The 25,447-nt window shown below is 39.9% G+C and overlaps 2 protein-coding genes across 6 annotated transcripts in view; one reads left to right on the forward strand and one right to left on the reverse strand.

Moving 5' to 3' along the window:
• Nucleotides 1–6,110: 6,110 nt before the first annotated feature.
• Nucleotides 6,111–25,447, reverse strand: part of Smarca5 (SNF2 related chromatin remodeling ATPase 5) — a 70,132-nt gene continuing 50,795 nt past the window's right edge. For all 5 annotated transcript variants that reach the window (XM_087200299.1, XM_087200298.1, XM_087200297.1 and 2 more), the window contains exons 12-24: nt 24,139–24,260; nt 23,909–24,061; nt 19,261–19,393; nt 17,779–17,927; nt 17,477–17,596; nt 16,606–16,716; nt 16,190–16,303; nt 15,711–15,833; nt 14,830–14,962; nt 13,684–13,802; nt 13,080–13,292; nt 8,005–8,112; nt 6,111–7,351 (exon numbers count right to left, since the gene is read on the reverse strand). In XM_087200299.1, coding sequence (XP_087056425.1) covers nt 7,286–7,351; nt 8,005–8,112; nt 13,080–13,292; nt 13,684–13,802; nt 14,830–14,962; nt 15,711–15,833; nt 16,190–16,303; nt 16,606–16,716; nt 17,477–17,596; nt 17,779–17,927; nt 19,261–19,393; nt 23,909–24,061; nt 24,139–24,260 — 1,664 coding nt within the window. In that variant the 3' untranslated portion in view covers nt 6,111–7,285. The remainder of the gene's footprint in view (nt 7,352–8,004; nt 8,113–13,079; nt 13,293–13,683; nt 13,803–14,829; nt 14,963–15,710; nt 15,834–16,189; nt 16,304–16,605; nt 16,717–17,476; nt 17,597–17,778; nt 17,928–19,260; nt 19,394–23,908; nt 24,062–24,138; nt 24,261–25,447) is intronic.
• On the forward strand, nt 9,318–10,825 carry Znf165 (zinc finger protein 165). Its single transcript, XM_013066998.3, is given in 4 exon segments — nt 9,318–9,524; nt 9,526–9,916; nt 9,918–10,458; nt 10,461–10,825. Coding segments are annotated over 4 exon segments (1,371 nt in total). The 5' UTR covers nt 9,318–9,450.

The following is a 25,447-nucleotide window of genomic DNA, read 5'->3' on the forward strand; positions in this document are numbered from 1 at the left end:
TCCTAGCATCTTAAATATTGAGTAATGACTCATGTCCTATTCCCAACTCCACATCAATTCTTTGGAATTTTCAAGACACAAAAAAAGGGGACCCTATTCTGCCCCCTGAAAATACTGTGCCCTCCTCAATTACTGATAATGCCCATTCAATTAAAATTGGATTGCACAAAGCTTAGCAAACATCGGCATCCAAAACTTGCCTGATTGATGGAAATTCCCCGTCTCTGGGTTTTTACGTTAAATTTCTTTTGCCACGTGTCTGATCTCTGTATAAATCCCTTTACCTAAGATTGGGTTAAACTAGAATTTTCTCCTCAGAGACTTTAATTCCTGAGCAGTTATTTTATGAATCTGAGCAGGGAGGGAGACTAGTAATGATGGAAATTGTGAACATCGCTGTTTATTAAATACCCACTTGGACAGCAGTGAGGCTGGTGGTTTTCATCCAGCACCTCGGACAACCTGGGCAGAAAGCCTGGAGCGCATTGCTGATTTCCCCAAGTTGCAGCTGGCAAGCCTGGGGCCTGGCCACGGAGAGGAACTTGCCCGAATTTATCCAGCAAATACCTGGTGGACCCTCTCAGGTGAGGGGCTCAGAGTATCTGAAAGCGGGTCAACAACCTTAATGTTTGAAGAGCTGATTGACAAACTTCTCTTGATAGTAGGGGCAAACTGGAAAACTGCAGAAGTTCAGCTGGGCATGCTGGCACGTACAGTAATCTGAGGACTCTGGGAGGCAGAGGCAGGAGGAACAAAAGTACAAGTCCAGCCTGGGCAATTTGGTTAATTAGTGAGACCTTGTCTCAAAATTTAAGAAAAAAAATTATAAAATGGCTGAGTATGTTACTCATTGTGAAGCTCCTAGCTTTGATCCTTAGTACCTCACAGGAAAGAAAAAAAAGAATAGAAAATTGCAGAAGTTTAAGCTTAGACATTTGTATGGGATCCCAGATACTACAAGATCCAAGGAGGTTAGAAAAGCCATATATATATATATATATTTTGAGACAGGGTCTCACTATGTAGTGCAGGCTGGTACTGAACTCACTATGTAGCCCAGGCTGGCCTCAAACTCACAGGGATCCTCCTGCCTCAGCCTCCCAAGTGCTGGGGTTACAGGCGTATGTCACCATGCCCATCTATCATTTTGGAGTGGTTCTAGACATGTGAAGTATGAAAGCCCATACTCTGCAGCCAGGTGTGGTGGTGCACACCTTTAATCCCAGAACTCTGGAAAGCTAATGCAGGAGGAACATGAGTTGGAGCCCATCCTGTTCTGCCCCATGTTCTGCCCTTACGCAGCAGTTCCATTAAAACAGAAAGCACTGACTGGGAAGTTCTCAGAAATGTGCTAAGGAAATGTCGTTATTAGTACACGACAGACAGATAGACAGACAGACAGATGATACTGAGAATGCTGTCAGTTCAAGACCTTTTTATGCCTTTTCCTCGTTTATTGGGTATATCGATCGATGGGTTGATGGATTCACTTTGGCAGATTCATAAATGTGCACCTCACACTTTGACGGTTTCCACACACAGCCCCGTCAGTCCCTTGTCCTCTCTCCCAGGTTTCCATTATTTGGGAGGACCTCGGTGTGCACGATCTATTGGCCACCCTTATATGGCTCCCCCTGACTCATTCCATTCCTCTCGTCTCGTAATACTCTGGCTTTACTCTGTTCTGCCTGACAACGCAGTTTCCTCTTCCTCCTGGGAGCAGGGCTGACGAGACTCTGCGGCTCTCCCGCAGGGCGGCCGGGAGGATGGAGTCTGACTTGGGCAGGTGCGGCGTAGGCTGGTGGGGCCGGGGCTCCTGTGGCAATGCCTGCTGGACTCTGACGGGGAGGGGCTGCGTGCTCTGGGGCTGCAACTGGTGACCCCGTCCTTCCTGCCCACTGGGGTGCGGCGGGGGCTTGGTGTCATCAGCACCCCACTCTTGCAGAGAAGAGGCTCCTGTGCCTAGCGACGGTCTCTGCGGAAGCGAATCCGGTCTGGGCAGAGCAAGGCTTCCTACAATGTTGCTGGATTCCCCCAGCTGCGCACTGCCGCAAGGGCGTCAGGTTCCGGGACGTAGCTCAGTTAACAGAGGCACCGACTGACCAGAAAGTGGCAACGTGGAGAGGCGGGGATGCGCCTTCCTTCCCACCCCGAGGTCACCCCGCTTCCTTTCGTCACAATTCCTCACCGGACTCTTGCACCAGCTCCAGTTGGTGGCTCAGCTGGGGCCCAGGGCAGTGGGAAGGACATTAGACCCTCCAGTCCCAAGTTCAATATTTAACATCAACTCCAATGAGGTATCTGCCCGGTGGTCTGTCTGCAGGCCCCAGCGCTCCCTGCAGGCTGCTGGGCGCACACTCACACAGGACCATGGTGCCTGAGGCAGGCTCCAGTGGAGCTGAAAATCCCTATCATAGTATGATGAGTTCCTCAGGCATTTCTGGTCAGGAGAGAAGACAGCACCCTGAACAGATGAAGGAGGAATAAGGAAGCATCTGGAGCAGGTGCTGGACTAACCCTAGTGTAGGAAGCCTGAAGCCAGCAGATGTCCAGTTTGAAGGGTGACACCAACCCAGGCTTCCAGGAATCATCTTATTTGCCCACAGGCCCTGATTCTTGCTAAACATGCAAGTGCCCAGGAGCCAAGCACACAGGAGAGCCAGGGTTCCTGCTGGCATTTCTAAGGGCGCTCCAAGGTACAAAGCTAAGCATGCACACTTGAGGCCACAGCACCTGAGTTCAGGTCCCAGCTCCAGGCCTCGAGAGGGGGCAACCTCAGGCCATTCAGCCCGTCCTCATTGGCCTTTTCCTCATTTGTGAGACAGAAATGAGCCTAAAAATCCTGACCTCGGATCCTGCTGAAAGTGAGTCAACAAGACAATATTTAGCATTTTCTATCACTGTCCCTTTCATGCAAATTTGTAAAAGGTGGCAAAGACTCATAGGGCAGTAAGAAATTTCATAAATGAGAATTCTAATATCCACTTCAACTAGTATTTATTGAACATTTATTGATGTTCTGCATGAACACATAGAAATACAGCAATGACTGAAATGCAGCCCTATCCCTAATGGAACACAGAGCCTGGTCACCAGAAGAGCCCTGAACAAGCTTCATAATTCAGTGTGATAAACTGAAAAAGTAGCACACACTAGAGGTGAGCAATTCATTCTCACTGGGGCACAGAAAGTGAGGAAAGGGCAGACGCCAGGCAGTTCCAGGAGGAGGCACAGTTTGCTGGGTACACAGGTGGTGGTGAGTGCCCAGAGGTCACCAAAGGTGACAGTGTGAACAAAGACAGGCTGGAATACTCTGCCCAGCCGGAATACGAGTGTACTCTTCCCCAGGAGCAGAGGCCGGGTCTGGCTGAAAAGCGTGTGGGGCCAGGTGGAGAGGCGGGAGCTCAGGCTCTATGCTGCAGACAGTAGCCGACTGTCAAGAAGAGAAACTGAAGCAGAGAGCATTTGAAAGGATATGTAGTCCTGGGAATTGATGGGAAGGGGCAGTCTACGGTGGTGAAACATGAGGTGGAGAAAAGGAACAATGATTCATGGTGCAGTGCTAGGCTCAAGGAACTAGGATCAAGGTTGAGAGTGCTAACCGGCCTAAGTAGTCTGGATAAGGTAAAAGGGAAGAAAGATGCTGTTAAGGTCACTTCTTTGTTGCTTTTGCTACCCTTCTGCTCACCATGGACTTTCTCCTCTGAGATTCCTGACTTGGAGCCAGCTGGTTATGGACTGAAACTTCTACAAACTGTGAGCCATAAAAGCCTTTCCTCCTTTAACTTTGGGTGTCGGGTACTTTGTCTCAGCAACAAGACACAGCCTTAACAACAGCAAAAAAAGACTCAAATCCATGTAATTAGGAATGAAAAGGGTTAAATCACAAGAGATCCTGCAGAAACCTAGATCATCAATACCTACTTCGAGAACCTGTACTCTAGTAAGATGGAAAACACAGAAATGGACAGATTCCTAGATATATATGAATTGCTGAATCGAGATATAAAATTTCTAAATAACCTCTTTTCAGTCAATGACATTGAATTAAAACTACTAATAAAGATCTTTTACCCAGTTTCCACCAATATTTTAATGTTTCATTACCTACGGTGTAATATAAACAAGAGGAAACTGACTGGAGTTCATGTGTATAGTTCCATGCCATCTTAGCACTTGTAGATTCATGAAACCACCGTATTCAAGATACAGAACTATCTGTCTCCATGTATGTTTATGTCCACTCATGGGTTTTTGTATCATGTCCATGGCAACAACTAAAGAAAGACAAGAGTGAATAACTGTACAGAAGTGACAAAAGAATCTGAATACATATGTTTATGGATGGACAGATGTGTGCACGAGTATATATATATGTGTGAATTAAAAATGTTAACTTAATTCTGGGGGAAATAAGTAACAAAGAAAAGCCCAGATCCTGGTGCAATTCACTGCTGAATTCAAGAAATTTAGAGAAGATTTAATGTCACTACTCAACCTCTTTAATGAAATCAAAAGGGAAGCAATACTCCACAACTCATTCCTTTTTCAGAGTGCTGTAGTTTTCAATGTAAGCTCTTTCACTTCCTTTGCGAGAGGAGTGTTGACTTTGTATCTTGCTACACAAATGTGTGGGGAGCCCAGCATTTTGGGTACAGATAAACCAGACTGCTCCTTCCCTTAAAAGTTAAGAACCATTTTTTGTGCCAGAAATGAGGATATTATTTTGTACTCAATTTAACCTCTTCACACTCTTTCAACTCCTACTACTTGAGTTCATGTAGTCAACTCATTCCCAAACACCAAACTGGGAAAAAAGTTGTAAAATATTAAGAGAACAATGATTCTCAGAAAATCAGTTATAAATACTCCTTGAAATATTAATGTGAACTAAGCAATAAAGATCCATAAAGGGTAAAAAAGTATTATACAGTAGGATTCTATTTGAGGTTATTGTAACAGCAACAAATTGGGAACTGGTTTTGTCATACGCTTATACTGAGCAGCTTCTCTGCTGTCTGTAGCTACCATCTACCGCTTTGTGTACTTACACACTGCTCATAATAAGCACACTGTAAGCCTACTATCTGAAGTGCCTTAAGTCTAAGAGTAATTGGAAGTTTTTCCTTTATCTTAGGGTTGGGGGCACATGTCAGGTTTTAACATTAAGTAACAACTGCCAGTTCATATATGGGCATGATTTACCTTCCTAACAGAAATATATAAAACTTTCCCCAGTGAGTACACAGGATATGGTCACCCACATAAAGACTGCTTCTTGAGGCTGGGGATTTAGCTTAGTGGAGCCGCTGCCTGCCAGCTGCCTCCCAAGCGCAAGGTCCCGAGTTCCATGCCGGATACAAAAAAAAAAACCCTGCTTCTTGGCTAGTTCAGGCAGTACCAGTTAGGAGCAGGGTCCAATTATGTGGCTATCGTCACCACTGAACTTTTAAGACAGATGCACAGTTTGAGCTATTTTTTCCCTTCCTTAGTAGTAAACAAAAACAGGTCTTTACCTCATTCTAGACGAACACGCCATACCATGTGCAAACTGACCCCTGAAACACACATAGTCCAGTACTGGCTAACCTGCAAAGCGGAGACGGGTATTACTCGCATGTTTTTCTCAAGTCACTTTCTCTTTGTACATTTCTTTTATATTTATGGGAGTCTCCAAACTCGCAAGAACTAGCAGTGTACTTGATTGTTTGCATTTCTACCGTGTACCTCCTCCCAATTTCTCTTCTGAAAAAACATCACTTTAAACCTCCATGAAGTTTTGACTGTTAGTTTTTCAATTACTTTTTCCAAAATGAAGTCACAACTCTATTAAAAGAATCCAGCATTACACAGAAGTCAATTTTGAGAGGAGTATGGAATAAATTCAAACTAGTTTACAATTTACCATAAAGACTGTTTTGTTTCGCTTTTAACAGCAGCAATCCCACCCTTCAGAAAACTGCAATGTTAGTGCTGTCAAGTCTGAATTTTCAATTACATGTGTGCAGACTAAAACAGAAATTTAAGAGAAAGAAATTTAATAGATAATGTCCAAAGGGAAAAACTGAAGAATTAAGTGAGAAAAAAATTAAATGGAAAGAAAAGACCACTTTAACCATTATAAAAGATATTTATTCACGATGCTACATTTATTGCATTCCGTTAGAAAAATGGAGAACTGCTTGTGTACCCAATTTGCACATATAAAACTTTATACAAATTATGTGTAGCACATGAAAGGCTTCTGGTACAGCTAAAATCCTAACACTACAATTTGGGTATTCCTGCTTCTGGGTCTCCAGTTTATCAAATCTGTTCCATAGAAAATAAAAACTGGAATTATACTCAGTCTTGCTGCTAATATTTAGAAATTACTTTAAAATATAATAAAATAAAATTTCCATTTATTCTATTAACTCAAAAATACTATAAACTGGGAGGGGATATAAGTTGTTATCAATTTTAATAGTATGACAAATTCACACCTTATTTTGGCTGGGTCTTCCTATAAGAAAAAAAATCATTTTAGTTCTGACATCCTTCTAAGTTGTGGCTACTTCAGAAGGTCATTTGTCAAAATATTTACCGCATACTTTAAAAAAAAATTCCTTTTACAAAATGGTGTAACACCTTAAAGAACCAGAATATACTAAATGTCTTTGGCTATCACAACTAAAAGGCCATTCTTCCAACATAACTGGGCATATTTCACTTCAGAAGCAACCAAGGAAATAGCATAACACAAATGTGCATAGAAATTAATTATAATTTGTTTTGCCTTTCCCCCTATTCTATAATCAAGGAGAATCCAATTTACATAATCTTTCCAGATGAGACTCAACAGTACTACAAATATACCCAAATTCTTGCAAAGGCAAAGTGAGTTGAAACAATTACACAACTAATAAAGACTGAAGGGACAACTGTTATTTGCAATTTTTTACTTGCTTGCTTGTGTTTAAGCCTTACGAGTGTAAAAATGATGGCTGATAAAAAGTCACAATCTTCACAAATGGAACTATAATAGAAAAATAAATCAAATGAAACATTTATTAATAAATGAAGCCTATTTTATTACTTCAAGTGTTAATGATAAAAAAAAATTTCAGCACAGCTGTTCCATTTAAAAAAGTGAAAGTACATACTATATTTCTAGCTCAATAAACAGATGAACCTGATGTCTCTGAATGACATAACAATTGAGCATTGTACAGTACATCTTATGAAGACCCGTAAATTAAAGAACTACTGCTTTAAAGTTAGTGATTATGAAACAAATATGCATTCATAGTTTCAGCTTCTTTTTTCTTCCTCTACCATCAGGTGCTCCATCCATTTTACGCTTCTGTGTCTACAAATTAAGCAGAAAGATTTATTTTCATGATAAGACTAATACAAACATGAAATAAACTCACAAACACAGCACAGCATTTTAGCAATAACTGCTTCATAATAACAGAAGTATAGTATTTTTCTCCCAGAATATATAATTATTTCAAAACAAAGCCAAATAATGTATACCACTAAATAATAAGATAACTTTATTTTAAGATGCTTCCCTTTCCATAGCTAAGACAGCATTAGGACAATAAACCAAAGCTTAGAAGCTAGGTGGTAAAGCCATTATTTTCCTAATATTCCTTAAATTAGTCTAAAATGACGACCCATATTCGCAAAAGTGTGCACACTCATGGCATTCATGATACGTACCTCCCCAGATTTTTAGGAATCCTCACTATAACATGATTTCATAATACAATCGAGTTCAATTTTTTTTTTTTTTGGTACTGGGGATCGAACTCGGGTCCTTGCACTTGCACAGCAGGCAGCAAAACCACTGAGCTAAATCCCTGGCCCTTCAAGTTAAATCTTTAGACTTTCAATGACTCAATTATATTATTTTCAAAAACAAAATCGTGCATTATCAATAGCCAAGTCATGTTCTTGAAAAGAGAAAAGGTGAAGGTGACAGGATCTACACAGGTGAATGTTCATGATACTTACTGAAGGCTTTGGCCCTCGTTTCTTTTTCTCTGCCTTCTCCTTCTCTTCCAGCTCCATGTTTTCTCTTTCAATCAATGTAATTAAGGTATTACACCGCCGCTGGAGCTCCTGAGTTAGATACGTAGACATAAATGGACATAATAAACTTGTACTTTCCATCTACAACTTGTCATAGTTTCAACTTTTAAACAAAGGTATGTTTCAGGAGATAACATAAAACCACTCATATATCCCCTTAAAGACAAATGAAATAACTTATTCTAAACAATTCATGCCATGAGGATTTTTTTTTAAAAGGTTATTTCACATTTCTACTTCACTCTTTAAAACCACACTTTTGTGGAATTACAACAATGAAACTGAGTGTCTTATATATGCAATTCTGCCAACTTACAATTTACAACCAAAAATTCTTTTAAATTAGTAATACACACATTTGAGGATCAAAATCAACTAGAACTTCAATAACACACGAACAGAAATCCACCTGCATCACTGTCGGCTGGCAGCTCTGAAAGCGTTTCTTTTGCCTTAAAATAAGTAAAACCTACCATGAAAATACTTCACATAACACACAATGCAAATACTGATAGCAACACAGACAGAGGCAGTAACATCAAACCCCCTCTCCCTCTCAACTGCACTGTGGCATGCATACCATCGGCGTCAGGGCTGAAGCCTGTTGGCTCCTGGATGAGGGCCTTGCCCCAGTTATCACCATAGCACTGTGTGCAGTAAGGTGTTTTTGTGTACCTTCACATGTTAGGAAGCAACTCAATTTTATACTCATATTGTGTACAGTAAGTGACACCCTCCCCCCAATTTTTTTTCTTTTTGGTTTTTCAGACAGGGCCTCATTATGCACTCCAGGGTGGCCTTGAACTTGCAGCGATCCTCCTGCCTCAGCCCCCCGAGTGCTGGGATTACAGGCACGTGCCACCTCGCCCAGCAATCTTTGTTATACGGTCTTCTCTACAAAATCAATGTTCTTATGAACTAAATAAATTGCTTCTATTTAAAAAAGATATAGGAGGGGCCAGGTGGCGGGTGCCATGAGCAGTAGGGTGGCCCGCTGGCCCGGAGCGCGATTGCTTCATGGTAATGCCAGGGTCCCTGGTTCACACGGCCAGTACTTCATGTTTTCTGTATGCTGTGCTGCAGTGAAACTTCAGTAATCAAAACATGGAGTGAGCTACAAAATTAGGAAACCAGATGAGGAACTACTGGAGCAGGAGGAAGGAAGCCCATGGACTTGAGGCCAGGAGCCAGCTGCACTGGCTGAAGTTAACATCTGGCCCTTGGGAAGACTTGCCTTATTCTGTTATCTAATAAGAGATATTTAAGTAACCCTAGTTCTTCCTTCTCAATAACTGTAACAATCCTAGTTCCACACTCTAAACAGGAAGACTCTCCTGAAGAAGCCCCTTCTAGTATCTTTGGCCTGAGATGGCAACATAATCAAGGAAAGCTGCAGCTAAGAACTTTCCAGTGGATGAAGGACTTCTGGTAGTGGAAGAGGAAGTTAATCTGGAATCCAGACAGCTGCTTACAGAGAAATGATCCCTTCAAGCAGGAGCTCAGTCGACAACTTTTTAGAAAGTTTTGCTACCAGGATTCCCCTGAACCACGAGAGGCCCTGAGGTGGCTCCATGAGCTCTGCCATCAGTGGCTTCAGCCAGAGACCCACAGCAAGGAGCAGATCCTGGAGCTGCTGGAGCTGGAGCAGTTCCTAGCCATCCTGCCTGAGGAGCTGCAGGCCCAGGTTCCATCCCAAGGACAAGGATTTGGACATGGACACAAAATATTCAGGAAAAGACTATTGCCTCCTGTACCAGCACTTAATGTCCAGCCCCAGCTAGAAGAGATCAAGGTCCATTATGGTTCTTCAGAACCCCAGCTCCTCCTGGACTGTGGTAAGGGATAGTGAGAGTGAAAATAGTAGATCCATGCCTAAGATGAACATTTATGAAGAAATGGAACTGGAGAGAATGAAATCTGGAAGAGTCTCAGAATATACATCAGAAGAATCTGCTGAGCCTCAGGACATGTGCAAGTCTGCAGGTCGGGTAAAAAAGCAAAAGGAAGAACCTGATGAGTCGCCAAGATCACCATCTTCCCAGGATGGAACTTTTAATAAAATCTTCACCCACAAAAATACACTCACAGGTGACGTAAGACAACACAGGTGTGAGAGAAGGTTGAATCTGAATTCAAATGAATTCACATACCAGAAACCTTGTAAATGTTCTATGTGCGACCAGAGTTTCAAATGGAATCCAGATTTTGTTAAGCATCAAAGAATTTGTCCTGGAGAAAAAATTCACCATGATAGAAACTCTTTTAAGAGCCCAAACCTTATTATACATGCAGCAATTCTCAATGGAGAAAAACGTCATCAGTGCAGTGAGTGTGGAAAAGCATTCAGACATAGCTCACAGCTTGTGAGGCACCAGAGAATCATACTGGAGAAAGGCCCTGTGAATGTAAGGAATGCAGGAAAGGTTTTGGGGGCAGCTCAGATCTCATTAAACATCAGTGAACTCACACTGGGGAAAGACCTTTCGGATGCAAAGAATGTGGGAGAACATTTATCCTGAACTCACATCTTGTCCAGCATCAGAGAATTCACACCAGAGAGAAACCCTATGAATGCAGTGAGTGTGGGAAAACCTTCCGAGTGAGTGCACACCTTATTCAACACCTGAGAACCTACACTGGAGAGAAGCCCTATGGACGCAGCAAGTGTGGGAGAGCCTTCAGTCAGAGCTCTCACCTGAGTCAACATCAGAGAATTCATATGCGAGAAAACCTGCTAAGGTAAGGAACTTAAATTCATGTGGAAGTGCTGAGCAAAAAGCAAAAGGTGGAAAATGTTATATAAGAAATAACTTGACTGAGATGACTGACTAAAAGACCAGTGGATTTTTTTTCTCGTTCTCAGGGCTACTGTTCTATATATGGTCTTCATCTCTGTCCAGGCTTTCTGTGAGACTTGGAATTGGTCAAACAAGAAGAGCAGAATTAGAAGGAAGACTATGAATAGATTAGTCCATGGCAGTGGAGGTGTAGAGAAGACTGTCCTGGGAAATAACTGTGCGTGGGAGGAAGAAAAGAAAGATTCAGGTAAAGAGACCGATCATCAGCCCTAGTTCATTCTCCTAGTTAATGTGTTCTCCACAGAAGAGGCAGTTTAAGCTCATGAGTAAAATTTTCCCCCTGTAATTCTAAGGATTGCAGCCAGAGCCTCACAAGCACTACAACTGAGCCACTCCCACCTTCTCACTCCCAGGCCAAGGAGTAAAAGGTCTTGCACACTCCCTACAGAACAGGGTGTGCAAAACGTTCCTGGAAAACATAAAGACCACAGGACTAAGTGATAGTCACAGGTTCACCATATAAAACAAGAAGACATATATAGTTGTGGCATTCCAGTAGGAGGCCAGGAGATCATGCCAGGAAGTAGGCATAATCAGAAAAGCATCCAAGATGAAAATCTGTATTTGGATCCAAGAATCCAGAGATTAAGCAAAAATTGGATTTATTCCAGGCATGGCTGTACACACCTGTAATCCTGGCACTCAGGAGGCTGAATCAGGATTGCCATGAGTTCAAAGCTAGTCTGGGCTACATAGTGAGTTCAAGACCAACCTGAATTACAGAGCGAGACTTTGTCTCAAAAAAAAACAACAAAAATTTGGGTTGGAGAAATTTCAAAATTGAATTAAGCCTCATAATTTGTAGAGTAGACACTGTATATAACCAGTCTTTTACAGCCCTCTGCCATGTATTTTGGGACCTTGCTGGGGTAGGTTGATAGAGACTACTTGTAGGGTGCTCTCCTACAAGTTTCTCCTGAGGAGAAACTTATAGGATTTTCTGACTAGTGGCCAATTGTGGAAGAGGGATAAGAGAGTTAGTACTCAAATAATGGTCCCAAAATTTATTTCATTGCTGTTGACTGCATTCCTCTTCAGAAAAGACTGAAAGGAAAAAAAAAAAGAAAAAAGAAAAGACTGAAAGGTGCAGCGACAGTATCTGAAAGCGTTTAAAGAGATTGAGATCTATAACAGGTTGAGAGTTCTACCAGTATTTTCAGGATATAAAAGTAAACTCTGCTTTACTTCATTTACCTGTTTGGTGAGACACATTTTCTTTCACTAATGTCAGAATTAAAAGCAATTACATAGGGCTTAAATATTCCTCAGTACAAAAAACAAAAAACAAAACAAAAATATTCCTCAGTACCTAATTTTTACATTATAACATTTAAATAGGATCACAATATGAAAAGTCTTATCTAATGTGAAAATGTACCAAATCTTGCATTAAGAGACTGAAAGAAATATCTTTAAAAAAGATAGAGAAGGGCTCAAAGCAACTGAATCTATCGTTCATCTACCCATTCATACAATGTTTTCCCTTCTGAAAAATTTTTCTCAGTGATCAAATATGGAAACACTCTAACTCACTATCATACACTGTGAGATTATACTCCAAGTACACTGGGAGATCTTACTATGAAAAGTAAGCCATTAAAACTCTGCTTAACCCAGTAGGTCACAAACTAGAGAAGCTTTTCACATCTCATCATCCTGACAAACACAACAAGCTGAAGCTACATCAAAAGTAAGGAAATACGCAAGGAAAGGAGTGATCCATCAGAGCTACGCTTTTCTGAATTCTAACATTAGGTTGTCAGAAATGAAGATCTTTGGCTGGAAACAGCCAGATACTGAGAACAAAAACAAAGCCTAACATTAAACTGATACAAAAAACATTACTTTCACCCATTTAGTCACTTAAAAATAATTCAGATTCAGCATTCTGATGTGCACACGTGTGAATGTAAAGATCATTTTTCTCTACAGAAATCTATTCATCTGCAAAACCAAGAGAGTCATCATGTTCAGAAGTCGAAACTGATACTGACATTTCCTCTCAGAACCTGATTAACATTATTATCAGAGCACTTGTCTAGCATGATGCCCTGAATTCAACCCCCAGTACCACAAAACAAATTCCAAACACCTTACTCTGAACTCTGCTATATTACACAAGAGACCTAGTGCACTCACCATTGCAGTTCTGGACTTAAGAAACCAATCAAATCTGAACTGAGGAGAGTTGCGTATGCACTGCCGCAATTCATCATAGACATTTTCCTTGTCAAATCCAAGCTTGTGAAGCATACAAATCAGAAAACGATCCTCCTCCTCTGTGTAGTTTTTTCCTTTGTTGGTACCGTATGATATTCGGAGCTGATGAAAAGGTGCTTTGTACCGTCCAATCTGTAAGTCCGAGAATTTATGAAATACAAATCCTTCATAAGCTACTTCAAACTCAGTTTTACTATTATGTTACAAAAGTTGCATTATAAGTGAGAACTTTTTATTCAGATAACCTCAACTGCACTCTATAACCCTTGTCATCTAAGACCTTCATCGTCTTCATTGTTATTATTACAAGAAGTACAGACGCAAAGATCTGATCACAAGCTGATCCCAGCGCCTGTGTCATCATAAGCCGAAGACACAAGCAAACCATGCTGACAACATTTACAACTTTCCAATGTTTTTCTCTGAAGAAATTTTAAATTTTAAACCCTATTTCCTTTTCTTTAAAAAAAACTCTAATGACAGGAGATATATTAACTAAAATATTTATTAACACACAAAGTACCTTCGTATCAAGTGCTTTTTTGATGCTTATTCTTCTCTGAATTCTTGCCTCTCCCCTTTCAATCTGTGCCATGATCTTCTCTATGTCCTGGAGCTCATTGCATCTTTCCCAGAACACAGCTGTAACACAGGGAAAGTTGGACAGTGGGACGAATGGAGGACGGGTGTAAACACAAGTGACTTTTAATGTGTCTGCTCTAATTGATTTGCTGAGGATCAAGCAACAACTCCATTTAACCTACATTTAATACTGCAAAGTAGTAAGTCACTTTTAATTTCCCAATTGCCTAAAATATAAGAATCTAAGATGTACTGAATAATTTATCTACCAACTCTTAAATTTTGTTATGCTAAAATTCCAAGCAGACTCACCACAAAATAAGTATACACAGTCAACTTTCAGGAAATACAAACACACCAATAGTTGAGAACTGATGGAGAGAAGTGAAATAAAAATCAAAACACAATTATTCTATGCCCTCTTCTTGGCTATATAGTTAGCATTTAAAAAAAAAAAAAAAAAAAATCAGGCCAGGCCTTATCATCTTCCTGCCTCAGCCTCCCTACTTGCTGGAATTACAGGCAGGAAGATCTCAAATTAGGGCCCGGGGATGTAGCTCAGTGGTTCCGCCATCTGCCTCGCAAGCAAAAGGTCCCGAGTTCGATCCCCAGTACCAAAAAAAGAGGATGATCTCAAGTTTAAAGACAACCTGGGAAACTTCAGAAGACAATGCCTCTCTCTCCCTCTCTTTCTCTCTCACACATGCCAAAATAACTAAATAAATTTTTAAAAAACAATTATGTACTTTTAGGGACAGAGATCTGTTCTAATTTTTTTCCCTCAGTACTGGGGATTGAACTCAGGATGCTTGCACCACTGAGCTACATCCTCCGCCCTTCTGTCTTGTTTTTTTTTTTTTTTTTTTTTTTGGTACGGGGGATTGAACTTGGGACCTTGTGCTTGAGCCACAGACGCCAGAACCACTGAGCTAAATCCCCGGCCCCAGCTAACTTGTTTTTAAAAGCATACAACAAGGCACAATGTTGTGGAAAAATTTAGCTGACCAAAACATAGACTAAGAAAACAAAATTCCATAGCTCTGAAAGCCTGGCAACTTACATATTAAACAATAAAAGAATTAATTACCTGAATATTCAATGACCTCTTCTGGAGTTTTTCCTTCCACTTCTCTTGCTATATTTTCAATATCATCACGACCCCACTTCTCATTAGCTTTAATAAACTGGTTAAAGTCTCTCTTATTCCAATTGGTAAAGCCCTGTGAAGCAATAGAAAACTTTGGGGAAAACTGTCCTTACATTTTACACAGGTTTCTGAATATTACAGAAAAAATTCCCAACTGCAGTTCTTTTAGAGTGGTAACCTCTCGTGCACAAACTGAACACCACAATATATACAGCTTCAACAACCAAGCAAGCAGCTCTGACGGGGAAGAACAAGGGTGCTGCATAAAATGCTTTGCTAGTCTCTGAAGGATCAACAGGAATTAGTCATGAAGAGTTACTAAAGAACAAAGATGAGTAAGTGGAAAAATGAAAAGAAGACAAAGCTTTAAAAGCAGGTTAAAGGGCAGATTCCTAAGGACCTTGAATGGATCCAAGAGAATGCCTTACAAGTAACCCCGAGAGCTGAGCATGGCGGTGCACACCTGGGAGGCTCAGGTGGGGGGTTCCCCGTGCATCTGAGACCAGCCTGGGCCACAGAGTGAGTTCAAGGCCAGCCTGAACCACAGTGAAGCCCTGTCTCAAAGAAACAAACGATCAAAACAAACCGTACCGAGCAGAGATTTATGACTGAGAAAGGTAACTTAGGAAGAATGGGAACGCTGACAGAAAGTATGCACGATAAAGGCAGATCTAGCATCTTCTCAGCAGGTGATAACCCGACCCACGCTTTACCCAGGCTCTAACATCTCCAGCCACCCTGCCACCCCCTCCACATGGGAGCTTGTGTCCTGTACGCCCCACACACCCTTGCACGGTCTGTGCTGACAGCCGAGACCGTACCTGCGTCAGAAGCTTCTCCTTCTCCTCCAGCTCCTCGTCATTAAGGGGCTCCGCGTCATCGATTTTGAGCTGCTCTTCTTTCTGCGCCTGTGCTGCGTTGGGGAGGTCGGGGCTCCGAGGTACCTGCAATGTATCCCCCAGGCCGGCAATTAGCACGCAAAGGGGCATGTGGCGAGTGACACTCCTAACCAGCTAACTGCTACTGTATTTCTCGAGCCTCAATCCAACCATGGCGGAGCACAGACTGCCATCTGCATTTATTACATGTAAAAAGGCAGTCATGAAGTTTTCTTCAGTTTATAGACGAACTGCTTCTCAGCCTTTTGGCTAAGATCAAGTGAAGTTTACATACAAAATGTACACCACTAGGTATGGTAAATATTCTTTTCTACTAGGCCTAATTAAACAGTAACAACTAATGCTTCTGCCTTTTATGGTTTCTGAGTAGAAAAGGACAGACAGTAGATCATTTCAATTACCTTGTACCCAATAGTTTTTCTGTAATACAGAATTTCTTTTTCCAGTAATTCAAATAAACGTGGGGGAAAAAACTGAAAATCCTGAACATTGGGTTGTTTTGGAGGTCGAGGAGCCTAAAGAAAAATTTTTAAATGTTACTTATTTTTTAAAATACAGTAACAATTTTTAATTATAATAAATTAAGAATCTCTTCCTAGCCCTCATTTGATAAACCATTAACAGCCAATTCTCCAAGCAACTGAGTGCTTTTTTCACTAGAAGTGAACTGTCTAATCAAATTTTAAATACAAATCTTTAAACCGAAGGTGTAAGTACTGACACGCAGAACATAAAGACTATTTTATACTGTTGTAAAAATACTTCTAAAAGTTACATTTATAGCAATTTTAGCCATTTCTGTGCTATTTCAACTCACCTTGGGTGCTTTAGGTTCACTAACACGAAGTGCTTCTCTGAAATATGCATCAACAGCGTAGTTAGCTTTTCTCTCTCGTTTGGGTGGTTCAATCCACTCAGTGAATGCAATCTAGCACGTGGGAAACAATTAAAATCACCAACTTTTATTACATGTAGTAACAAATCATAATTAAGGATGATGTTAGAAAATGAAATATATTGACAGAATCCTGGACTGTGAACTCTACAAGGGTAAGACTATGATATTTTGTGCAATACTATGTAATTAACTCCTAAAACAGTGTCTACTAACTGGCATAACATTTCTAAAACATCTTGCCCAAATGAATAGATCTGTTGAAATGTTGCAGAGCATATGCTGTCACCCAAATCAGGAGAAAAATGTAGATATACTTAACCTAGAAAAACTCCTGAGGATACATATGTCTAAGTGATAACGAGGGAAATTCTAGGAAGGATTCCTTTTTCATCTACTCTGTAGGCATGTTCCAATCTCTCTACTGCTAAGTATATTGAAATTTAAGAAATGTTTCTTCTAATTATTACCAGTTGTTTTAATGAAGCAGCTTATGACAATTTTTGGCCAATTATTTTCATTTTCAAATATGCCAAACCATTATATTCAACCCATACAAGAATGTTTCACTCTAACAATACACAATAAACTTCATTATATAAACTTTAATAACACTTCAGATTTTACCAAATGAAAGAGACCAACTTTAAATTTTACATAATGATGAAAAGATTTAGATGCAAAAATCCAAAAGACTATTAGAGATAAAATTATAAGATGTGACAATGAACGTTTAAAATTCCAAGTTTCCAGTAAAATACAGCTTCCATGCTAAAACCGCTTTCTAAAATACCTTTTGTTTTTCTCTATAGTCTTCCCCTTCAAAGTTATACACACTTGACTCTGTATCCATTGTAAAATTTCTAAGCGAGCTTTCACCCATTTTGGAGAGCTTTTCATTCATCTCAGCAGTCTACACAACACAAGAAAATAAATTATTAAAGTGAGAACAAATAAAAGCATGAGACTTGTAGTAAAAATGAATTAGAATTTACAGTACACAAAAGCTTTTTACAAGAGTGTTATTCCTGAAACAAGGATTTCTGGTCTAAAACATTTCATATTAAAAGCACAGTCATTTAATCTGCACCTCACCTTCTTTGCACCTCTTTCCAAAATGCCATCTATATCCTCATCGGTGATCTCACTCTCCTTTGAGGCAAATACGTGCGTTGCCCCATGTCGAATCATCTGCAGCATTTCGTCCTTCCCAATTTTGTTCAGATTCTGGTCCACCAGCCTCCCTGAAAGATTGTGTTATATGTGACTCAGACTTTACTGCAAACATGAAATCTTCGATGCTACAATGCAGGACCTTGTAATCTTGTCTTCATCTCAGTCATCTGTGTACTGTAAATTCCCTTCTGGTCATTTCTTATTTTTACATTAAATTTATTACCAAACTTTCGGTTAGCTTTGAAATGTTTTTAATGCTTATGTTTTATGTGATGTCACCAACTGTATATTGTCTCAATGAAATACATTCATTTGTGGATTATTTGGCATTTAAAAATCAAAATTATGGGTGGGAAAACACAAACTTCAACATGTGGGCACTATAAACAGAAGTTTCTGCTGAGCAGAAAGATGTTAATCCTCCAAAAGCAGTTTTTCAGGTGAAATACAGCTAAGCACGTTCTAACCTTTATATAATCAAACTTCGTGTGCAAGCTAAATAAGCTTCTGAAACTGTATTGATCTGAAAAACTGAAACACAAGAATTTTTTTTTATCATATTAGAAATTCAACATTGATAAAGTAGAGATGGCCAGGGATTTAGCTCAGTGATTCTGCCGCCTGCCTCAAAAGTGCAAAGCCCCGAGTTCGAGCCCCCGTACCAAAAAAAAAAAGTACAGATCATCTTCAACTGGCAATAATGGGGACAACCTAATAATTTGTTTTCAAAAATATAGCCATCAAAATTATGTCTTTCTTACAAAGCTGATCTGGACTGAGAATGCGATGTTTGCTTTAATGAATCCAAAATAAACTCCCATTCTCATCCTCTATTCCACTGAGCACCCCACCCAACAAGTTGTGAAACTGCCTGAAAGCAGGAACACTTGTCAGTTTCATTCACCACTGTATTTCTAGGCGTCAAAAGCAGTGCCTGGCATCTGTTCGCTGCACAATAAACAGTTGTAGTTGAGAAAAAAGAGTAAAAGAAGATTTGGGTTTTGATTTGTATTTCTTTAGTATCCACCAGAATAATCCAAAGTGCTTATAAATCATAATGATCACAGCTCTAATTAATGCACATCATGCTGAACATTAGGCATTTTATACACAGTATCCTATTTAATCTTTAAAAATTCCAAACAGTAGCTACTTTTACCCCCACTTAGCAGATGGTGTAACAGGCTCAGGGGGTGGAAGACAACTGCTGACTAGCAGAATCAAACCCCAAACCTCAGCTTTTCAGACCCCAAAGCTCACTTAATAAAACTAATGTTCGGTATTTCTGGAATACAAGTAATCTGTTGGCTACCTGGACACAATAAACTTAATAAAAACACTGTCAAAAAACCAACAGTGGTATCAATGCAACTTAGTAAATTTTTGAAGTTCTAGGCTCACCTTGTTGAATGACAATTGAATCCAGCCTGAGTTTCATCTCAGCACGTTCCACTATTCTTTCTTCTACGGTGTTATCAGTTATAAAGCGGAACACTCGGACAGTCTTGGTTTGTCCAATTCTATGTGCACGGTCCTAAGTAAATTACATTATTTTGAATATACTTTAAGTCATATAAGTGATGCATAGAATGCTTTTATAATATGTCATGGGAACCACACATGGTAGCAGATGCCTGTAATCCCACCTCTTGGGAGGCTGAGGCACAAGAATCACCAAGATTTATATTTTGAATATACTTTAAGTCATATAAGTGATGCATAGAATGCTTTTATAATATGTCATGGGAACCACACATGGTAGCACATGCCTGTAATCCCACCTCTTGGGAGGCTGAGGCACAAGAATCACCAAGATTTCAAGGTCAACCAGGGCTACACAGTGAATTCAAGAACAGGTCGGACTATATACCAAGACCCTGTCTCAAAACACCAAAAAGTAAATTTTAAAAAAACACAAAAAACACAAAAAGTAATCAAAAACCTGTAACAGAATAAACTCACATCACACTGGTATTTAGCTTCTCCGTTTGAATTTACTGGTCATCCCACAAACAAAACACTGACGATAAAAAAAAAAAATTATTTTTAAAACTTTTTTCTCTTAGCCAGACATGGTGCATTACGCTATAATCCCTGCACATTGCAAGGTTAAGGCAGGAGAATCCCGAACACAAACCCGGCCCAGACAATTTACCAAGACCTTTTCTCACAGTAAAAGAAAAAAATCCTAAGGATGCAGCTCAGGGCTACTGGCCCTGGTTCAACCACAAAGTATTGAAAATCTTTAGTACTTGGGTTTTAATTCATGGTTTTTTTTTTTTTTGTACGGGGGATCGAACTTGGGACCTTGCGCTTGTGAGGCAGGCGCTGGAACCACTCAGCTAAATCCCCGGCCCAAATTAATGTTTTTTCTACCTTAACTTCCACTGCTATCAGGGAAAGAAGTGACATAAAAAATGAAATTCACAATATAAAAAATCCTTGTCTTAAATATTACCAATTTACTAAATACTAATAGTAAGGTTAATTTCAAAGCCATTTTAACGTGTGTGTGTGTGTGTGTGTGTGTGTGTGTGTGTGTGTGTGTGTGTGTGTGTGTGTAGTACTACCGACTGAATGCAAGACCTTCACGTTGAGCTACATTCCCTTGAGACAGAATCCTGCTAAGTCACTAAATTGCTCAGCCTGGGCTAGTACTTAGGATTACAGATGTGTACCACCATGCCCAGTTCAACACACTCCTGACTACTAATAGTTTATCAATTTTCCCCAGCTACCCTTACAGAGTAAAGGATGAAAATGACCAATCCCAAAGATTTAACAATTGGATTTATGGCCACCAACATCATGGATCAAATCATTAGCAAGATCAAACTCAGGAATCTATTCAGTTTTCACATGAATCTACAGATTAATTTTCTCAATAATCTTTCTGATCTGACCAGATACTCCCACATATGGGCACAAAATTTAAGCATCTAAAGTACAGAGAGGCTAGATGCTCACCAAATCCATTTCTCCTTCTTCCTAGGAAACAACTACACCCTCCTTCACCAATTCCCTGGGAGTCAGCTAAGCAACATTTCAGTTCTGGCCAATCAGTGTGAGAGCACTTTCACGTCTGACCTATTAAAAATTTCCTGGGCAGGTCCCGATGGCTTCACTGCTGAATTCTACAAGACATTTAAAGAACTGTTGCCATTACTCTTTAAACTCATTAAGGAAACTGAAAGGGAAGCAAAGCTTCCAAATTCATTCCTGGAAGCAAGTGTTACTTTGATTCCGAAACCAGGGAAAGACCCAAACCAAAAAGAGAACTACAGGCCAATCTCCCTAATGAACATAGATGCCAAAATCCTCAACAAGACACTGGCAAACAGAATACAGAGGTCATCAAGAAGATCATACACCCTGACCAAGTCGGATTTATCTCAGGGATGCAAGGATGGTTCAACATACGTAAATCAATAAATGTAATACACTATATTAACAGAGTCAAGGAAAAAAACCATTATGATCATCTCAATAGATGCAGAAAAATCCTACAGAAAATTGGAACAGAAGGTCTTTATCTCAATCTGATTAAGGCTATCTATGAAAAAGCAACAGTCATCATCGTACTAAATGGCCAAAACCTGAAAACTTTCATGCTAAAATCAGGAACAAGACAAGATGCCCACTATCACCACTCCTGTTCAATATAGTTCTGGAAACATTAGCCAAAGCAATTAGACAAGAGAAAGAAATAAAAGGAATAAAGATAGGAAAAGAAGAAGTGAAACTGTCATTATTTGCTGACGAAACTTTACATAGAAGACCCAAAAAACTCCGCCAAAAGACTTCTAGACTTAATTGATAAATTCAGTAGAGTAGCTGGATACAAGGTCAACACTCAAAAAACAATACCCTTCTTATACACAAATAACAGATTCACTGAGAGAGAAATTAGGGAAACAATTCCTTTTACAATAGCTTCCCAAAAAATGAAATATCTAGGAATCAATCTAACAAAGGAAGCAAAAGAACTCTACACTGAAAACTACAGCACTCTGAAAAAAGAGATCAAAGAGGATATTAGAAAATGGACATCCCTTGCTCCTGGGTAGAAGAACCAATATAGTGAAAATGGCCATACTTCCAAAATTACTATATAGATTTAATGCAATGCCGGTTGAAACTGCAACAATATACTTCACAGAACTAGAGAAAACAATCCAAAAATTCATTTGGAACCAGAAGAAACCTAGAATAGCAAAAGCAATTCTAAGCAACAGAGACATGGCAGGGGGTATCACAATCCCCAACTTGAAACTATACTACAGAGAAGCTACTGTGATAAAAACAGCATGGTGGGCTGGGGATTTAGCTCAGTGGTTCCAGCGCCTGCCTCGAAAGTGCAAGGTCCTGAGTTTGATCCCCGGTACAAACAAAACAAAACAAAACAAAACAAAACAAAACAAAACAAAAAAACCCAGCATGGTACTGGCAAAAGAACCAACCTGAGAACCAGTGGAATAGATTAGAAGATGGAGAAACAACTCCAGACATGCTCAGCCACCTCATCTTTGACAAAGGAGCCACCCCACCATCACTGGAGGAAAGATAGCCTATTTAATAAACGGTGTTGGAAAAATTGGATTTCAACCTGCCAAACATTAAAACTAGATCCATACCTATCACCATGCACTAAACTAAGATCAAAGTGGATTGAAGATCTAAATATTAAAACAGAAACACCAAACTTGCTGGAAGATAAGTTAGGTAGAACTCTTGAAGACACTGGCATAGGAAAAGACTATGAACAAAACCTCAGTAGCACAGGAACTAGCAGAAAGAATCAACAACTGGGATCTCATCTTATTAAAAAGCTTCTGCACTGCAAGATAAACCACCAACAGAGCTAAGAGACAACCTACAATGTGGAAAAAAATTTTTAGCAGCTGTACCTCACACAAAGGACTGCTATCTAGAATACATAAAGAACTGAGAAAAATCAGACCCCCTAAATTCAAAGACCCAATTCAAAAATGGGCATCTGCAATGAACAGACATTTCTCAAAGAAGTAAAAGCAGCAAATAAACATATGAAAAAATGTTCAACATCACTCGTCATTCAAGAGATGCAGATGAAAACAATGCTAAGATTCCACCTCACACCAGAAAGAATGGCTGCTATCAAGAAATCAACCAATAACAAATGCTGGCAGGGTTGTGGGGAGAAAGGAACCCTTCTCCATTGTTGGTGGGAATGCACACTGGTGCAACCGCTGTGGAAATCAGTATGGAGATTCCTCAAAGAACTAGGACTGGAAGTCCCATTTGACCCAGCTATTCCCCTGCTGGGTATCTTCCTGAAAGAATTAAAAGAATCATACCACAGCAATATATAAGCACCCATGTTTATAGCGGCACACGAGAAACTAGAGACATTTATAGCTGAATGGATGCATATTGAGGCAATACTCTTAAGTGAAATAGATAGGACACACATGTGTAAATACCAAATAGTTTCTCTAGTGTGAGAAACTGAAAGTGTAAATAAGGGTTAAAATGATTAAAAAGAATAATTGATAATTTGAAATAGGAAGAAAAAGTCCAAAGGGGCAGGGGAAGTGGGAGGGGAAGGGAAAGGAAAAATTGTGAGAAAAGAAAAAAAAAATGGAAACGAAGTCTTTGTAAATAGGGAAGGGTGGAGGGGGTGAAGGGCACACCGGTAATGGGGAAAAAATAAGAACCAAGATGCATCACACAGAGGTACAAGCACCCAATGATAAACGTAAATGTATTGTATACCTAAAATGTACCAATAAAAGAATTTAAGGAAAAATTTAAAAATTTCCTGGGCAGCCCTCAATTCTGTCTTCCCCATCCTGCCACAGGATGCAGAAGACAGAGCGAAGTACTACACAGGGCTGATCCATGTGCTGGGCACCCGGAGGCTCACATGAAAGAGGTCTTCAAAATGCCCTCACTGCACTGTTAGTTCAGAAAAACCTTAAATGATAGAGCTATGTCATTGACATGTGTAGAATCAACTTCCCTAACTGAAAAGTCTTATTAAGCTCAGAATGTATTTGTTATCACTTACCATAGCCTGGAGATCTACTTGGGGATTCCAATCTGAATCATACAAAATTACTACATCGGCAGTAGCAAGATTGATGCCAAGACCACCAGCACGTGTGCTTAACATGAAAACAAACTTTGTGCTGTTTGGTTCATTGTATGCATTGATTGAATCCTGTGGATAAAATAAAATGAATGTCAGAAAATTTTATCTGATTCTTTAAAATTTTCCCTCCCCAGAATTTTACTCACTTGTCTCTCATCATGTGGTGTCTGTCCATCCAACCTACAGTACTCATAATTTCTCCACATGCAGTAATCTTCTAAAATGTCCAATACTCTTGTCATCTGACTGAAGATTAGTACTCGTGAACCTGTGGGTAAATAGAGCAGAACATTACCAGAAGGTTCAAAAGTAGAAAAATCTGTTTTAAAACTTAATATTAACAAATTAGTCCTTAACTCCAACTTACGTACCTATTTGGCTACAAAAAAAGAAATGGTATCATTAACTATTCAAATCATTCTCCACTTCTTTTTGTAGCACAAATAGGAAAATATAATAGTGGAAGAGAGAGGAAAAGGAGAAAAGAGGAAATATAGAAAGGGTAACATTCGGGCAGTACATTAAGGTAAACAAAATAGACCATTTGTCTCTGATTTGGAAAGTCTTGCCATCCCAAAAGCTGAGACAATCATTAGCTTGTTACCTCACATATATTTAAAAATAATTTTCATGGCTGGGCCTGGTGGCACATGCCAAAATCCCAGCACTCAAAAGGCTGAAGCAGGAGGAATGCTGAGAGTTCAAGGCCAGCCTGAATTACATAGTTACCCTGTCTCAAAAACAAAACAAAACAAAAAAACCACTTCACCAACCCATAGCTCCTCTTGCATTCAAAACATCACGCAGCACACACTTGCATCTCTAGAATGTTCTAAAGACCTATTACAAATCAGAAGGACCTTAAATGTATGCCTCAAATCTATGCTGGAAAGTCCTTCACTTATCTGCCAATGATTCAAATTATCTGACTGCCTTCTGTAGAATATAGGGTAACAAAGAAATCTCTTAGACAAATTACAATTATGAAATGATCCTCCCTCAGAACCTGAGGCTGACACATTTTTATACTTCAATTACCTAAGATTTTCCATTTTCCTGCAGAGTTTAATATATATTTTTTTAAGGTACAAAAGGAGAAAAAGTAAACCAACTGACGGACAACTCGTACAACATGCTTTTGTTATGTTTCATCTGTGGTGCTGGGCATTGAACCAAGGGTCTCCTACATGCTAGGCAAGCACTGTTCTGCACCTCTACCCCCTTTTACACAACTTTTTCTTTTTGGTACTGGGAATCGAACTCAGGACATTGTATTTGCAAGGCAGGTGCAGTGTCCCTGAGCTAAATCGCCAGCCCTCACAATTTTTGGGGGGTGGGGGATACCGGAGATCAAACTCAGGACCTTGCACTTACGAGGCAGGCGGCGGAACCACCCACTGACCTAAGTCCCCGGCCCCTTATATTTTTGATAATTAATATCAAAGAGAAGATTCA

Source organism: Heterocephalus glaber, unplaced genomic scaffold, assembly GCF_053883595.1.
Source record: "Heterocephalus glaber isolate CG9 unplaced genomic scaffold, H.glaber_assembly_v1.0 deba00001737, whole genome shotgun sequence".
Classification (NCBI taxonomy): domain Eukaryota; kingdom Metazoa; phylum Chordata; class Mammalia; order Rodentia; family Bathyergidae; genus Heterocephalus; species Heterocephalus glaber.